This window comes from Vulpes vulpes, chromosome 10 (genome assembly GCF_048418805.1).
Source record: "Vulpes vulpes isolate BD-2025 chromosome 10, VulVul3, whole genome shotgun sequence".
Taxonomy (NCBI): domain Eukaryota; kingdom Metazoa; phylum Chordata; class Mammalia; order Carnivora; family Canidae; genus Vulpes; species Vulpes vulpes.
Genome location: NC_132789.1, coordinates 7866499 through 7884206, shown reverse-complemented (window position 1 = coordinate 7884206; position 17708 = coordinate 7866499). Strand labels below are relative to the sequence as shown.

The 17708-nt window shown below is 48.3% G+C and overlaps 1 protein-coding gene across 16 annotated transcripts in view; it reads right to left on the bottom strand.

Annotated features, from left to right (window-relative positions):
- Positions 1 to 1334: 1334 nt before the first annotated feature.
- The window catches only part of KDM2B (lysine demethylase 2B), a 118890-nt gene continuing 102516 nt past the window's right edge, over positions 1335 to 17708 (bottom strand). For 9 of the 16 annotated variants that reach the window (XM_026018762.2, XM_072722795.1, XM_026018764.2 and 6 more), the window contains 10 exons: positions 12854 to 12997; positions 11596 to 11682; positions 11163 to 11423; positions 10861 to 10974; positions 10190 to 10228; positions 9381 to 10060; positions 8532 to 8695; positions 8285 to 8446; positions 7387 to 7605; positions 1335 to 2902 (listed from right to left, as the gene is read on the bottom strand). In XM_026018762.2, the coding sequence (XP_025874547.1) occupies positions 2721 to 2902; positions 7387 to 7605; positions 8285 to 8446; positions 8532 to 8695; positions 9381 to 10060; positions 10190 to 10228; positions 10861 to 10974; positions 11163 to 11423; positions 11596 to 11682; positions 12854 to 12997 (2052 nt within the window). In that variant the 3' untranslated portion in view covers positions 1335 to 2720. The remainder of the gene's footprint in view (positions 2903 to 7386; positions 7606 to 8284; positions 8447 to 8531; positions 8696 to 9380; positions 10061 to 10189; positions 10229 to 10860; positions 10975 to 11162; positions 11424 to 11595; positions 11683 to 12853; positions 12998 to 17708) is intronic. The other 7 variants (XM_026018766.2, XM_072722798.1, XM_072722796.1 and 4 more) reach the window with 1 other exon arrangement.

The following is a 17708-nucleotide window of genomic DNA, read 5'->3' as shown; positions in this document are numbered from 1 at the left end:
CTTGGCAGACCTGTGTACTCCTGGAAACGTTACAGGAGTAACAAGGCCCTCTGACCCCAGGAGTTCACCTGGAGAGCATTGTTATCCTTAAAGCAATTCCTAAAGAAGAGGAGGCCTTTAGTGGACATCAGGGTAAGGCCTTTTTTTTTTTTTTTTTTTTTTTTTTTTTTAAATATTCTATCCATTCATTCATGAAAGAAAGAGAGAAAGGCAGAGATGTAGGCAGAGGGAGAAGCACGCTCCAGGCAGGGAGCCCGATGTGGGACTCGATCCACAGACCGTGGATCACACCCTGAGCCAGGGGTAGGTGCTCAACCACTAAGCCACCCAGGCGTCTCCAGGGTAAGGCTTATTTGAAAGTTCAAAGAGCTCAGGCTGGTGTCTGGGGGGGCGCTCCACGATGAACAGGCTTACAAAGGTAAGCCGCATTTTTATAAATAAACCATAGTTGTTGGGGCCCCTGGATGGCTCATTCAGTTAAGTATCTGCCTTCAGCTCAGGTTGTGATCTCGGGGTCTTGGGATCGAGCCCTGCAACAGGCTTCCTGCTCAATGAGAGGTCTGCTTCTCCCTCTCTGCGATCCCCCCTTTTGGCTCATGCTCTTGCTCTCTAATAAAATCTTTATGGGTTCTTTTTTTAAACTAATCTTACCTTTGTAAAGTGTATCTCCTGAGTTAAATTCTGGGGTACAACAGCTGCATATGTCTCCAATTTGAGTCAAAGGATCTCTGGGTTTAAACTAATAGGATGCATGAGACTGGCTGGGCAGGATCTAAAACCATTTCATGGCAAAAAAAAAAAGAGGAAGGTGGATTAGCTTCTCCCATTTTCAGCTTCACTAAAGCAGTCCTTTCTATATGGGAGTATAAGGTTGCAGTACCCTATTGTTAAAAAATTCTGTGATCTAAAATGACTTCTCCCCAGTTTCTGTGTCTACCAGCTGGAGACATCACCTCACAACCAACTGCCTCCAGCTGCCCCGGCCCAAGACTCCCGTGTGCAGCATGCAGCCTCCAGGAGCTGCCTCCAGGGAGAGGTTGAGGAAACAAGACATCCCCTGCCCGCTCCCCTGTGGCAGTGGCAACACCAAGTGACCACGGAAGGTATTTCATACAGCTGTGGTCAGAGGCACCCACTCAGGTAAGCTACCTCGCCCCTTGAGGTGGTTTGTACCAAATCCCCACTCATGGCTAGAGGGGTGGCGCCACTCTCCCACTAACTACTTCTCCCTTAAGTAACCGTGCTCTGTGAAGACGGGACGCCGTGTACCATGGGGCCGCTGCATTGCTCTGATGAGTAAGAGATGTTCTTTATACCAATGTTGAGACTACGGCTTCTGGACTTCTCAAATTTCTTTTTATTTTTTTATTTTTTTATTTTTATTTATGATAGTCAGAGAGAGAGAGAGAGAGGCAGACATAGGCAGAGAGAGAAGCAGGCTCCATGCACTGGGAGCCTGACGTGGGATTTGATCCCGGGTCTCCAGGATTGCGCCCTGGGCCAAAGGCAGGCGGTAAACCGCTGCACCACCCAGGGATCCCTGGACTTCTCAAATTTCTAATCCACTCCTAGAACAAAAACTCTCCAAGGCCAAGAGTGCTTTTTTTTTGTACAATTGTTTATACAAATTCAACAAAGGTAAAACCGCGTCAGGGAAAAGTCTAGGAAAACACCACCTTACAACAATGGCACTTATGAAGGCATAACTTTACAACTAGGAAATAGCCATGTTATAAACCTTGAACGAGAACTCAACTCACTTCAAAGGAGAGAAAAAAGGAAAAGAAAGGCTATGTTGGATCATTTATTCTACTTCTTGACCCACTGTATAAATTAGATCTGTGTAGAGTACAAGAGCTCATGCTGGCGCAAAACCCTCCTGAGTGCAAAGGCTGAAGTCTGAATTTTTAAATTTTGAGAAATGGGTAAATTCTATACAGAGGAAACTTGGCAGAGTGTCTTACTTCGACTATAACATATATCCACATGCTTATGTAATTCTTGACGGACAAAGCAGGCTCTCAGCTTCCAGTTAAACATGCTTTTAATTGGAAGGTCTTCACCTGCTTTGCCATATCTGGGCACATGTGTAGATGGATTATTTGTGACGATGAAATACAGGTTAAGTTCTCTCCTACCTTAAGGAAACCAGGGAAGTTGGCAATCTCAAAACAATAAAAACACAGGTATGCATTCAAACCTTGCATAAATAACTTTTAAACAATTTGTACAAAAATATTTCTGCATAATGTAAGATGTAACAAAACCAAACAAACAAAAAATATCACGACGGCAGCAGATGTGGTGTGTGGTCCACTGTATGTTGACACCAACCCCTGGAGTAGCAAGGAATGAGGTGTCCAAAACAAAAACACCACCACCAACAAAAACTTCTAAGCTCATGCTTTAGTAAGAGAATTTCTTCAAAGTCCATCTTTCTCTCCAGCAGGAATGTCTTCTTGGTAAAGGCCGCCTTAGAAATGGTCCAGAAAGCAGTGCAGTTCTAATTCAGAGACCAAAGGGAAGTGTCCGGTTCACTCATCCCCCGAACATGTGGGAGAATGGTTTCTCCCTCTGCAAGTCTTGCAAAATGGAATCGTGTGGTCTGTCGCTTCAAGTTCCAATTTGAAAATAAAAGCCCTAATTTTTGTAAAGTTGTTTCCCCTCCCCAGCCATGACCCCTCCCCCACCCACCCCTTATTTACATACTTGTCCTTGGACTAACTCAGCTTCTGCAGGAGTTTTTCTTCCACTTGCCCAAACTGGACGCTCACAGACATTTCAGCTATGAACTGCTCACAGCCTTCCTTGGTAACTTGCTTGCAGTACCTCAGGTCAATATGACAGATATTTCCACAGCGTTTGAAGAAGGACAGGCACTGGTCAGTAACCTTATTGCAGTCTGCAGGGAGGAGGAGACCATGTGAGGTGCAGGAACTGTAGAGGCTGAAAGCCCCCCTCCCCCAAAACCCCAGCTCAGAGCAAGGAAGAACATGCCAGGCCCCTGGGGCATATTCCAGCCCCTGGTGCCCTAGGGAAAACCGTACCTGCTGGAAGGCTCTCTTTAAATTGGGAATGCTTCCATCTACCAGTTATAAAGGTTAATGTATGCCTGAAAAGCCTTCAGACTTCCAAGTGAAATCACTTAGAAGCTTACCCTTGCCTCTTTATATGTTTATATTCTCACATAAATAGGTCTCCTGTCTATGTTAACAAAGATAGGATCACACAATATATTAAATACCTTGCTTTTCCCACCTAGTTTATTGTTGATAAATACCTCCTGATCAACGTATTGTGCACTTATCTGCTTACTCTCTTCAGATCAGTGGGAAGCAAACGGTGAGGTGAGAACATCTGTATGGTCATCTTGGGATCCTTTTCCCTCATGTGGGCACCAGTGCTTTCAAGCGAGGCACAGCATGCCTGTGCGTCCCCTTATTAAATGTTTGCTGGAAATCCACGCAGAAGACCAAGGTGCTACAAGGGGCTGGCAAGATTCTGGCTACAGCAAGTGAAGCCAGAATTCAGAATCCATCATGCTCTCACTTACAGACATCCTCTTCTACCACATACTCAACATGTACTTTGCCATACCCAGTTTTGGAACTAAATCCATAGTCGACTGGCTTCAAGGCCAGTTAGCATCCAACTGAGGCTCAGCGTTCCCTCCTCTAGGCCAAATTCCCTCATCAGTGACATTCAGCCTGAGGCCTCTGTTTGTCATCACTAGTATCTGCACTTTTTTTTTTTTCACTCAGGTGAGTGGGAATGAAAACAGTGCAGGCAAACTGTAAGACTCATGAGGTTGACACTAGGCCTGTTTTACCCTAGTCCCAGGTTTGGAGGTGGCATAAAGAAGTAAATAAGGTCAGAATAGAAAACAAACACACAAAAATCAGTTGCATTTTTATATACTAGCAAAGAACAATCAGAAAATTAATTCCACCTGCAGTAGTATCAGAAATAATAAAATACTTAGGAATAAGTTTAATCAACAAAGTGACATGACCTTGTACACTGAAAACTAAAAAAAAGTGCTGCGAGAATTTAAAGATACGGAATGGAGAGCTATCCCACATTCAGGGAAGACTTAATAGTGTTAAAATGTCATTGACTACTCAAAAAGCAATCTACAGATTCAACATGGTTGCTATAAAATACCAATAGCTTTTTTTTTTTTTTTTTGGCAGAAATAGAAATATCCATCCTAAGATTCATGTAGAAGTAGAAGAGATCCTGAATTGCCAAAGCTAGGTCTAGAAAACAAAATCGGAGGACTCACACTTAGGACTTCAAAACTCACTACAAAGCCACAGCATGTATTACTGGCATTAAGGTCATATAGACCAAGAGACTACAATTGATTAGCAAATGTGTTTTGTGTTTCTACTCCCTTGATTAATGTCTTTGGCACAAATGTGTTGTTTTTTTTTTGTTTTTTTTTTTTTTTTTTAAGATTTTACTTATTCAAGAGAGACAGAGACATAGGCAGGAAAAGAAGCAGGGTTCCTGTGGGGAGCCCAGTGTGGGACTGCATCCTGATCGTGGGACCCCAGGATCACACCCTGAGCTGAAGGCACTCAACCACTGAGCCACCCAGGTGTCCTGGCCAAATCTTTTTAACTTTGATTTAGTTCAGTCTTTTTGTTGTTTTCTTTTGGTGTTGTATTTAAGAAACCATTGACAAATTCAGGGCCGCCTTGTGTCGCTAAGTATCTGCCTTCAGTTCCAGTTATGATCCCAGGGTCCTGAGATCGAGCCCGATGTTGGGCTCCCTGAATGGAGCCTGTGTCTCGCCTCTCTCTCTCATGAATAAATAAAATCTTTAAAAAAAAAAGGGGGGGGGTGCTTCTGAGTTGGGTGAGCATCTATCTTTGGCTCAGGTCATGGTCCCAGGGTCCTGGATCAAGCCCCACATCAGACTCCTGCACAGGAGTCTACCTTTCCCTCTCCCTCTGCTTCCCCTGCCTGTGTTCTCTCGCTTCTCTGTGTCTAATAAAATCTTAAAAATTAAAAAAAAAAAAAAAAAACACAAATTCAAAGTCATAAAGACTTTCCCATTTCCTTCTAAGAGTTTCATAGTTTTAGCTCCGATGTTTAGGTCTAAATAATTTTGAGTTAATATCTTTTACCCACTACGTGGTTGTGGCACCGTGTCAAAAATCTTTGAACATTCCAGGATTTAATTTAAATGCTCAGTGGGGAGGAGTCTGCTTGTCTCTCTCCCTCTGCTGCTCCCCCTGCTTGCTCTAGATGAATCTAAACAAAACAAAACCACTGTATGAATTGTGTGGTAAGGTGGAATAAAACTCCCAGAAAAGTGAGACAAAAGATGACACAAAGGTGGAAAACAGGAGGAAAAAAGAAAAAAAAGGAGCACTAGTAAATACAAAACAGAAAAAAAGGAAATTAAATAATTCAAGGAAATTTCCCAGAGCTAAAGGACATTTGTTTCTTTTTCTTTTTTAAGATTTTATTTTTATTTTATTTATTCATGAGAGACTCAGAGCAAGAGGCAGAAACACAGAGGGAGAAGCAGTCCCCACGCAGGGAGCCAATGTGGGACTCAATCCTGGGACCCCAGAACCACACCCCAGGCCGAAGGCAGGTGCCAAACTGCTGAGCCACCCAAGGATCCCCCAGGACATTTGTTTCTAGACTGAAAGGGCTCATATGAATGTGGGTGGAAAAAAAAGATTCAAACCAAGGCTCATCAAAAATGAGAGAAAACTAGAAACAAAGAAAATGTCCTAACAAACTTCTGATTAGAGAAAATATTCACTGAAAGATGAAGAATCAAATGGTTCCGATTGGACTAGAAGGCAAAGAAAAAGGAGCAACACCTCCCACTTTCTGAAACAACATGGTTCCCAGAGCCAGTTAAGCTCTCAATTAAATGCGAGGGAAAAGAAAAGTTTTTGGACAAAGTCTAAATGTCCTCTGTGAAATCAGAGGCAAGAAAAGAATGTGAGATCAAGGACAGTGGGGACCCTACACAAGACACACACCAAGAAGATTTCTCCGATGATAGTGGAAACTGGGAGGAAGGCTGGCCAGAATGGAGGGCTCCTACAAAAACTTGTCAGGCCAGAGGGGTTTGTGTGGGGATAGAACAGTAATTCAAGTCTGTTGCAGAATCTCCTTAGAGACTAAACAAAAAAGAGGCAATTATTATTAATTCCAGGAAAAAAAAAAAAAGGTGTGCAATAAGGGAAATATAATACACTATTTATTTAGCTCAACAGTGGACAGTAGACTTAACTATGAATTGAAAAGATAAGGGGGGAGGGGTGCCTGGGGGGCTCAGTTGGTTGTCTGCCTTTATGTCAGGGTCCTGGGATTGAGCTCTGCATTGGGCTCCCTGCTCAGCTTCTCCCTCTGCCTGCCACAGCCCCTGCTTGTGCTGTCAAGTAAATAAAATCTTAAAAACAAAAACAAAACAAAAAAACAACTGGGGGGAGAAGACGTAAGAGTAGTAATCCTCTAGTCCACAGCAAGCTAATAAATACAGAATGCCCAAGTGGAAAAAGAAAATCAAGAAATAGCAACAGAGGCTTGCTGTGTGGAAGTACAGAGGCGACACCAGAAGATTTTAAGGTGGTTGTGTGGGGGGTGTTGGTGAGAATTGGGGGAAGAGAAGGGTGCCTTGAGCACCAAATAAATATTCTATGGTAAAATTCAGCCTGAATAACAAGAGCTAGACAATTGTGACTTCATTTTGTCACTAGACCAGATCCTTCAAGTTCATGGATCCTGAAGCATGTCAACTGTCGCCTATTTTGTGCCACAGACTTATTTTTACATTAACTAGTTATACTGATGGCAAGGGAAAACTTTTAGAAAAGAGATCAATAAAAGAGACTGGGTTATAGAGGTTTGCCTTCCTGTACGGCAGAGGTCTTAACAGGACTGCAGAGATCTCTACGTACGAAGACGAAAGGATGACCATGGAAAAGCAAATGCAAAAGCAGTTTCCACCCGGGGAAGCATGTCGTGGATGGCACTGCAGGAGGAGGATGTGCCAGGACTGCTCAGCACATACAGGGTTGCTTGCAGGGAACAGTCACCACAACACTCAGGCCCATCTGGGCCCCTCACAGGGCAACTCCAGCGTCAGACAAGCCCACGAGGGGAGACTTGAGCTGGGACCCTCAAGAGCTCTGTGCTCTTGCTGCTACCAACACCATTTGGGGACAGCTATTCTTACCGATCCAGCAACTGCTGTGTTTACTGTTTCTCCTTTAGCCTAGGCCGGGTGTCTGTCTTGTTTATGGGTGCACACCTGCCCCAATAGCAGGCACACAGATCATTTTCCCACAAATGTCCCCTGGGGTCCCTGGCAGACTCTGCTGGGTACACCCCGGGTGGGTGCCCCTGACTGACCTGATAGGTTGATTTCAGTTAAGGAGTCTCGGGTGGTGGTGCCCACAGCGGTGAGCAGGTTGATGGACTGGTCAGTAACATGATTACAGTAACTAAGGTGGAGCTTGGAGAGCAGGGGCATGTGGCGTATGATGAGCCGCAGGGAGGCGTCCGTGATGTCCAGGCCTGCTAGACGAAGCTCCACAATGTTCCGGAGCTTGCTCCGATTGTCCATCTGACCTAAGAGGACAGGAGGAAGAGAGGTGGCATGTTGGCCTGACCGAAGAGATCTGGTCACACTCACCAGCTACACATATCACACAGGAGTTTCTTTGACCACTGAGTGTTTCCCCCAAATAAGTTCATACATTTAAACATCCAAAGATTTCACATCAAATCTCACACTTCTGGATTCTGGAAAAATCTGAACATTTAGAAACACAGCCCACATTCTATCCAGCAGTACTCAGCCAGTTGGAACAGAGACAGCACAGCACCTCTGGATCACCATGTAAGCTACAGGCAGTGAGCAAGGACCCCCCCAACCATCGGAAGGAAGGCTCCCTCTTGGGAGCCCATGCCCAGCTACAACTGCCTGCTCTCCATGTTTATGGAGGCTTGAAGCCAATGAAGGACAAATGAACAGAGAAGCATCAGGCACATGCAAAGACCCCACAGAAGACTGCTGGGTATGCAAAGAAGCCTCTGCTTTCATGCATCCCTTCTAAGCCTGAAGGTGACCAAGAACACATCAGCTGAGATAGTCTCCACATCCTCTGGAAAAGGGCTAAGACCAGAGAAGGCTTGCGAACACATGCACCGGATAGGGCCTGTGGGGAAAACCAGGTCCAATGGCATGGCCCAGTCACACAGCTCCATGTTGACCCCCCTGGGGCACGCCCTGGGCCTGGCCACTCACCTGGCCTGTTATCTGTGGGTGGGGACAGGAGATCCCGCATCTGGGCGTCCTTTAGTCCTTCTACCCACTGGACATCCAGGGTCCGGAGTAACGGACAGCTAGAGCTACAGAGAGCTGAGACTGCAATCCACGAGCAGCCCGACAGCACCAAGTCTCGAAGCCCTGGGGGACGGGGGAGGGTGGCAGGTCAGGAGATGCTTTCTGGCTCCCACCACTGCACCTCCGGGGTCCCTGGCCTAGTGCTCACCAGGCAACCGGTTGATGAGCCAGCTCAGCTGTTTCTTGGAGATATTGGTCCAGCTGAGGTCCAGGGAGACTGGCTGCCGCCGGATGATGCCGCTCAGCATCAAGGGTGTGATGGACTTGCAGTGGTTCAGATCGATGCAGGTCCATAACCGCTTATCGCAGCACCTGTGGGCCAGGCCCAACACAAGGGGCGTCGTCAGACGTGGGGCTCATGCAAGGATCCCCCTGCATGGCTGTGGCAACTCCTCCCCGACTCCACCCTCGATCCTTCTCTGCTCAACTCTTATCCTGCCCACACCTGGGCACCTTTGCTCTGCTGCAGGCGCCCACGGAAGATGCCAGCACCTGCTCTCCATTAAGTATTTACAGGGGCTTTACTACACCCCCTACACGCCACTTCTCACAACGACGTCCCAGGCAGACATCATGTCTTGCCCTTTTATAGAGGCAATAACCTGGCAGAAGCCAGAAAGCTAGGAAATAATATCACAGCTGAAGGTAAGCTCAGTAACCAGAACCCTTGCTTTTAAAACCTGGCCACTTCTGTAAGGACAAGGAATCCACCTGGTCCTTAGAGCTCATCTTCCAAGGGCCGAATCAGGCCATCAAACAGGGTTCACTTCTGACAAGACCAGTGTGACCAGATTGCTGTAGCCACCTGGAACTCTATGAGAAGAAGTGTTAAGCGGGACTGAGCTTCAAAGGAAAGAAAGGTCATCATGAGTGACTGAAGTGGGGACACATACCACACACGTGCCATTCCTGGTCTAGTCTAAGCCTTAGCCTGGAACCCGACACCAGGCCAGTCCCTCGCTGCCTCCCCCATCCAAGCTGAGCCAGTGCCCCTCACCAGCGGTTCCAGGTCCTGCAGACCCGCATGCAGACACACAAGTCTTGGTGGCTGAGGTAGCTGAAGACGGCCATCCACACCTCCCTGTGCATGACGTGGGCCGCCCCATCATCCAGGGGCAGCGAGTCAGGCGGGGGGCTGATGGGGGGTGGCCGAATCACGTGTCGCTCCATCTGGATGCACTTGGGTGGGGACACGGAGGGAGGGGGCCGGGAGATGACACGGGGTGGGCTGCGCAAGCCAGGCCCCAGCTGGTGCCGCAGCTCCCGGGGGGTGCCGGTGAGCCCCTTGCTGAAGCGGTGGGGGCGCTCGCAGAGGCCCAGAGGCCGCTTGGGCTCTTCGCTCTCACTCTCGGGCTCTGACTTGATGGGCTGGTGGTTCTCGTTGGCCAGGCTGTTCTCTGTCTTCTGGATCTCTTGGTTCAGCTCCTTGCTCAGCTCCTTGCTCAGCTCCTTGGTGGGAAGCCGCCTTTTCCTACGTATCTTTACCTTTTTCTTCTCCTCGGGGCCCTCTGCCCCCTCTGTGCTGGGCCCAGCTGTGGGGGAGCTGGAACGCGAGTGGTCGCTCTCCCGGGCCTTGGGGGGTGCCTCGGGCAGGTCATCCTCCGGCTCCTGCTTGAAGCGCCGGAGAGGCTTATTGGCCAGAGCCATCCGGTCCTCGGCGTTCTTCCAGGACCGCCGCTGAGGGAGGAGGGGGAGTGAGGGCAGCTAAGCCCCTAGGCTCAGGGCTGCACCCACCCATGCCCCTCCACCCTGGAACCCAGGAACAGGCATGGGGGGAGGGGCAGACAGGAGAATGAAAGACGGTACCTTTTTCCTGAAAAGCTTATCTTCTTTGCCAGGTTTTAGCTGTCACAGGAAAAAAAGCATGCAGAGCTTGTTCCCAGGGTTCACAGGATTTGGTCCCCTCTATCCTCAACCCCACCACGAATCCACAGTCTCTAGAGTAGGGGATGGAGGATCACCTTTCCCATGAATCCCATCTCCCCTGTACTAGAAGACGGTGGGCTCTGACTGCGGCTTTTAAGAGAGAAGTTGGAAGGAAAAGAGTGTGGTCGAACTGTTCCCACCCATCTGACCTCCCACCCTCGGGCAGACCCTGAGATGAGAATTTGCCCACTGGGGTCCGACTGGGCTCTGGGAGCCAGTCCTGGAAGCAGGGCCTGCGGGTTCCCAGCGGAGACCACCAGGCGCCACCTCGTGGCAGAAGCGGGAAGGGCCGGTGGGCGGAGCGGAGCGGCCAGGATCCTCCGAGGTTCCCAGATCCACAGGCCTTCCCCGAGGCAGCTTCAGCTTCCCAGGCTCCACGCCAGAACCACGAGCCGGTGATCTGGGCCTGGGGCCTGGGGAGCTGCAGCGCACAGATGCCTTGGAATGGCTGCGGCAACGGGCTGGAGGGCCGGGGAGGGGTGGGGAGGCGGGGGCAGCCCGGGACTCGCGAGTCCCCAGGGCCTCAGAAGGGCGGGGCAACGTGGGAGCACCTGCTGCTGGAAGTAAGTGAGACTGGATCTCCACCAGGGACTGAGGCTGCTGCCTAGAGGGGGCCTCGGCGAGAGGTGAGAGGAGGAACCGGGGGACGTTTGAAGCGTCGAGGCCTAAAGGAGTGGGAAGAGGAGTGACTCGCTGGGCTCTCTTGGGCTGGGCTCTCAGGACTTATGTGACCTGCCCAGGGCAGCCAGTGGCCAGGACCCTGAGTGGTCCTCGCTGCCCGTGCCCGCCTCTGCCCGTGCTCCCGCCCCCAGGACCAGCCAAGGCCACCCACACTGCCCGCTCCAAGTCGTACTCGCTTGCGCCCGCTCAGCTCTTGGGGCTTCTCGTATTTCCGCTTCCTCCTCAAGTGCACGTCGTCCGACTTTCGGCGCAGGATGCCATCCGGGGGCACCTTCTTGGGGTGCTCGTCGGACCTGCGCCGAGGCGCCTCCTCACACTCACTCCGCCTCTTGGCGGGCTCCTGTCCTTCCTTATTGTCCCGGTTCATCTTCTGTTCCTTGAGCAGGGAGCCGGGCAGGTTGGAGGCATACTTAAAGCCAGGGCCACGCTTTTGCTTGTAGGCCAAAAAGAGAGAAGGAACAAACGAACTGTATATCTTTGAACGTGCCCCGCTCCGGGAACCCGCAACACCCCACCGTTCGACAGGGCAGGGACAGGCTGCATCTGGCAAGGCCAAGGTCCACCCCTCCCAGGCTGACCCCTGGGACTTGGAGCCCGGCACTCACTTTCCCGGTCTTGCCGGCGTGGTTACACTTTGGACACTCCCAGCAGTTTGGAAGCTCATCGTTGACCACGCCCTCTGACTCCTTAATCTGCAAAGGACACACGCCAGTCAGCAAGTGGGGAGGGGGCAGAGGATGCCACATCTGCCAGGAACATCAACACACCCTCCCAAATGTCATTTGTCCCATTGTTGACCAAGAGGAAACAGAGATGGTCAAGATGGATGGGCTGTGGATTCTGGCCAGGGGTCACATCCTAACTTTGTCCCAAATCCACCTTTGCACAGGGATCACAGGCAAATCACCCCATCTCCATGGGCCAGTGCCCTAGATCGTGAAGTGCAACGTACCTGTCTCACCACCATTCTGCAACAATTCAGTGAGATAACCTGGGTAAAGCAGCTGGCTCAGGGCAGAAAGGACCCCATCCTTTGTTCAATCATTAGTAGCACCATACTGGGTGCTAAGTGGGAGCAATTCCGAGGGGCTGTCCCCGCCCTCAGAAAGCTTCTGATCCGGGAGACGAAATAACCAGGCAACTAAAACATGAAGGTTTGACTTCCAAAGGCAGGGGGAAAAAATCATAGTGCTCCCTTCAGAGTGGGAGGTGTGTACAGGACGATGAGCCTCAGGACAAACCCCCCACTACCGCCACCGAGGAATAGAGTCATTTCAGGGTGGAGGTAACATCTGGGGCAGGCCAACTTTGATCTTGCTTAAACACAGATACACACAGGCTGACACCTGCGCTGATGGGGAGGTGCCAGGTATGAGGACACTCTCTGGGGACAGCCCAGAGCAGTCTCTTCCTTTCAGAGGTAGAACCTGTTGCCTAAGACAGGCAGGAACGGCACAGCAGTCCACACAAGAAGCCAGCCCTGCCCTGGGCACACCAAGGGAGCAGGTTCTTGGGACCTGGCAACACTAACGCAACCACCTGTTGTTACAGGACCTGTCCTCCTCTGGCCAGGCCTTGTTCTCCCAGAAGCCCCAACCCAGGATGCCAGCAAGCAACACAACCATCCGGTCTCTCCCTCCAGTCTGTGGCTGAGGTGCTGGGAAGTTGGCGGGTACGTGTTCTTTCCCTTCAAGACATGGTAGGGGAGGGCTGAGCTGCTCCAGACCCTTCTTGTCCTCAGCACCCTACAGACTCAGAGGTCCTCTGGGGAAGGGAGTTCACAGTCCCCTGACATCAGCACCACCAGAGGCCCTCAGTGGGGGAGCTGAGCAACATGGCCAGAGCCCCCCCGGGACTGCTCACCTTAAGGCATCCAGGGTGGATGATTTCATTGCAGATGGAGCACTCCATGAGCATGAGGTTAAACTTTCCTTCTTCCTCTTCCACTGTGTCTTCCTTCCCTGCCTCGCCACACACCAGGCATACGGCGGTATGGGGCAGCACTGGCTGAAGAGCCGGACAGAGCACAGCCAAGTCAGCAGGGGGCAGGCCCCGTGGGGAGCAGGTCACAGGCCAGGAGTCAGCAGCCAGCCAGCCCAAGCCCCACCCATCGTTCATCTACTCATTCATTTAAATACTCATCTGGCTACCACCTCCATGCCAGATACTAAGTGCTGGGAACAGCACCGAACAAGACAAAGAAGTCTCTACCATTCTGGGGCACCTGGGTGGCTCAGTGGTTGAGCATCTGCCTTTAGCTCAGGTCATGATCCTGGGGTCCTGGGATCGAGTCCTATATGAAGCTCCCCACAGGGAGCCTGCTTCTCCCTCTGCCTATGTCTCTGCCTCTCTCTCTGTGTGTGTGTGTCTCTCATGAATAAATAAAATCTAAAAAAAAAAAAAAAAGTCGGGCAGCCCGGATAGCTCAGCGGTTTAGCACTGGCTTCAGCCCAGGGTGTGATCCTAGAGACCTAGAGACCTAGGATCAAGTCCCACGTCAGGCTCCCTGCATGGAGTCTGCTTCTCCCTCGGCCTGTATCTCTGCCTTTCTGTGTGTGTCTCTCATGAATAAATAAAATCTTAAAAAAAAAAAAAAAAAAAGCCTCTGCCATCCTGAGCTTAGTTTAGTGGAGGGAGGCAGACAAATGAACAACGGTGTAAGTTGTGACAGGGGATATGGAGAAAAATACAGCCAGGAGGCCCAGGAGTGAGCGATGCCAGGCAATGCCCTGGAACCATGGAGGCCACGGGCAGCATCACACAGGAGGAAAGACCCATGGGGTGGGGGTGGGGAAACAAGGCTGCGCGTCACCAGCGCTATCACAGCACAGGCCCCACCACCTTTACAGGGAGGTCTGCGGGGTCAAAGGCACAGTCAGAGGAACACTAAGATGTTATCTGCCTTTTCCAACTATGTTGACATTTGCTCTGGTGAGTACAACTGCTGGCACTGGTCAGGGCAGCACAGAGTTTGTCACTGCCACACATTTGTGACAAAGATCACCAGGTTGCACCAAGGAAGGTCTTTGGCAAAGCAGAAAAAAACTAATTTTATTAAAACTTTGGCCCTAGAGTATATAACCTTTTAATTTAAAATTTTTTTTATTTTAGTACGTATCCTTTGAACATTCTGTATGACAAAATAGGAAGTACACATAAAGCACTATTGCTGCATACCAAAGGACGATGGTTATCTAAAGGAAAGGCACTCGTGACTAAGCTGTGATCTGACTTGGTTATTTTCTCCATAGAACATCATTCTACTTGACAGAATAACTGATTAAAAAGAAAAAAAAAAAGAGTATTGGTAGATTTCTCAAAGATCAAAATGAAATGAGCCAGTCACTTCCAGAAAAACGAATGTAAAGCATTTGTTATAAATGATAAAATTCAAAATTTAAAACAGAAATTAGAATTTTGGAAAACTTATATTAGCCACCATGAACTGGACAGCTTCCTTAAAGACTTAGCTCTCAGGAGACTGGTGGTAGTAGTGTTAACAAATGTGGTTATTACTCCCCCCCCCCCCCCCGTTTTTTTTACATTGTATAACACTGTGTGCCCATATTTGGAAAATCTGTATAACTCAGTGAGCCAGTATTTTTCAAATAACCAATGCATGATGTTGTAACATGATGCATGAGCAAATAAACTTTTCCAGGGGCAAGAAAGACTAATGAATTTTAATGTAACACTATGAAAAGTTCATTGATACAGTTTCAGATTCCACATTGCAACTAACCTTTAAGAAACTGTCACCTGTTGAGTACCAGCAGAGTATCAGAGATATCCACCACTACCTGAAAAGACTATGAAAATCCTCTCTCCCTTTTCCAACTACAGATCTGAGTGAAGCCAGTTTCCTCACATAGTTCTTCCAAAACAAGGTATTGCGACAGAATGCAGACACACACATAAATGAAAACGCAGGTCTTGTCTAATGAACCCACATAAAAGAAGAGATTCACAAAAATATAAAACAATGCATTCTTCCTAATTTTTATTTTGGAAGATGTAGTTATTTCTCATAAAAATGTTATTTTTGTTAACATGTAGTGGGTTTATTTTTTCAAATGAATTCGAAGTATTTTTTAAACTTCCCCATTTTAATTTTGAATACAGTAATAAAAATAAATAACCCATATAAACAAAGCTCTTCCAGGTACTCATAATTTTCAGGAGTTCTCAGGACCACGTTTGAGAACTGATGAATTAGACTATAAACACCTTGTGGATACTCTTCCCCTTATACACACCTCAGTACCTGGAATCCAGAGAAACATACTTTTTTTTTTTTACACTGAATTAGAAGAGCTTCAAATAAGATATATGCTCCACTAATAAGTGAAAAGTCTATAAAATGGCTCAAATATTTGAGTTCAAATAAATAGAATACTCAAGGCAAAAGAGCCATCATTTGTTCAACAAATAATAAACATCGGCTAAAGCCTGAAGCAAGCAACCAAAGGGGGGCAACAGTAACGAGGAAGGCAGCTGCTCCCTCGAGCTGTTTTGGAGGCAGAACATGCTGACATCCTAGGAAGACATGGGAAAGTCATGTGCCAAGTGCGATGGGAAACAGCAAGTGGATGATTTCTGGAGGACTCCCAGGAGAGGGTATTTGGGCTTCTACAGGCAGAGAGAAGTAGGGAGCAGGAAAAGGAAAAAGGGTCTCCAAACCAAGTGGAAAGGGACACAGAAGCAAGAGCCAGAGGAATTCAGCAACGGGGAGCACCTGGGGCAGAGGAGCACAGGAAGCCCAGAGCTGGGGGTACTGGGTGGGGGAACACCTGGTGGCCAGAAGATGATCTATGATGGAGTGGGCCAAGGTAGGGGACGGACTCTGAAATCGGCAGGCAGAACCACAGGCAAAGCCACTGCATAGACTCAGGAGGGGAACCCAGGCCCAAGCCAGCAGGGATACAGAGCTGGACAGTGTGAAGGGATGAAGCTTTTCAAAGAGGAGCAAAGGGAAGGCTGATCATGGGGAGAGCGATTGTGGGACATCAAGACAGAAGGGCCTGGAAAGGGAAGAGAGGTGGCTTGCATGTGCCAGAGGTGGGTAAACCATGGCAGGAAGAGCCACAACAAAGTGGAAAGGTTAGAAGAGTTAAGAAGGATGCTGAGGGTCAGGCCAAGTCTACACTGACTATAAGTTCCAGAAGCCCCATCAGGTTGGAGAAAGACACGCAAAAGTGAGGTTTCCTTCAATCAACAGTCACACTGTGGCAGGCATTGAACTAGGCACAGGTGACAGCAGAGACGGGACCCACAGCTGGGCCTAGAACATGGGCAGGGGCAGAGCAAGGCTGAAGAGCAAGAGACAGCGCTGGGTCACGGCCCTGTGCCAGCTTTTAGGAGACACTGTCCTCAAGTCCAACAGTCCCTATAGACAACATCTCAAATCTTGACAGAATGCAGTGGGTCACGTGGACCCTCACTCCAGGAAAAAAAAAAAAAGAATATAGATAGATAGATAGATAGATAGATAGATAGATAGATAGATATAGGCATGTTTAGAGACAACATTTCAAGAGGACTCCCAAATTTCCTGAAACTCACTGAAATGACCTGGATACAAGTAACAAAAACACAAGCAATGAAACAAAAACTGTACAGCAGAGGAAGCAATCCACAGAGTGAAAAGACAGCCTATGGAATGGAAGCAAATATTTAGAAACTGTGTATGTGATGAGGGGCTAATATGTGGAACACATGAAGAACTCCAACTCAACAAAAACACAAACAACCCAAATTAAAAATGGGCAAAGGACTTAAACAGATATTTCTCCAAAGAAGCCATGGCCAGCAAACATTTGAATGATGCTCACCATCAGCAATCATCAGGCAAGTGCAGATGAAAACCACATCAAAGTAACACCTCACATCCATTCAGGTAACCACCATCAAAAAAAAAAAAAAAACAAAACAGTAAATCACAAGTATTGGCAGGATGTAGAGAAAATGGAACCCTTGTGTACTGCTGGTGGGAATTTAAGGTGGAGCAACCTCTATGGAAAACAGTATGGCGATCCCCAAAACAATTAAAAATAGAGCTACTAGGGCACCAGGGTGGCTCAGTTGGGTTAGGGTTAGGTAAGCACCCGACTCTTGATTTCAGCTCAGGTCATGATCTCAGAGTCCTAAGGTCAAGCCCCTAGACGATGGGTTCCACGTTTGCCACAGAGCCTGCTTGAGATTCTCTCCTCTTCCCATACTCATGTGCACATATACACATATGATCTCTATCCCTCTCAAACAAATAAATAAAATCTTTTAAAAGGTAGAGGTACCGTATGATCCAGCAATTCTTCTTCTGGGTATATATCCAAAATAATTCAAAACAGGATCTCAAAGAGATGCTGGGCATCACCACCACCCCCCGCCCCATGTTCACAGCATCATTATTCATAAAGCCAAGAGGTGGAAGCAACTAATGTCCATCAAAAGAGGAACAGGTAAAGAAAATGTACCATATGCAAACGGTGGAATATTATTCATTCTTTTTTTTTTTTAAGATTTTATTTATTTGAGGGATGCCTGGGTGGCTCAATGGTTGAGCATCTGCCTTCAGCTAGCGAGGGTTGTGATCCTGGGATCAAGTCCCACATTGGGCTCCCTGCATGGAGCCTGCTTCTGTCTCTGCCTGTGTCTCTGCCTCTCTCTGTGTCTCTCATGAATAAATAAATAAAATCTTAAAAAAAAAAAAGATTTTATT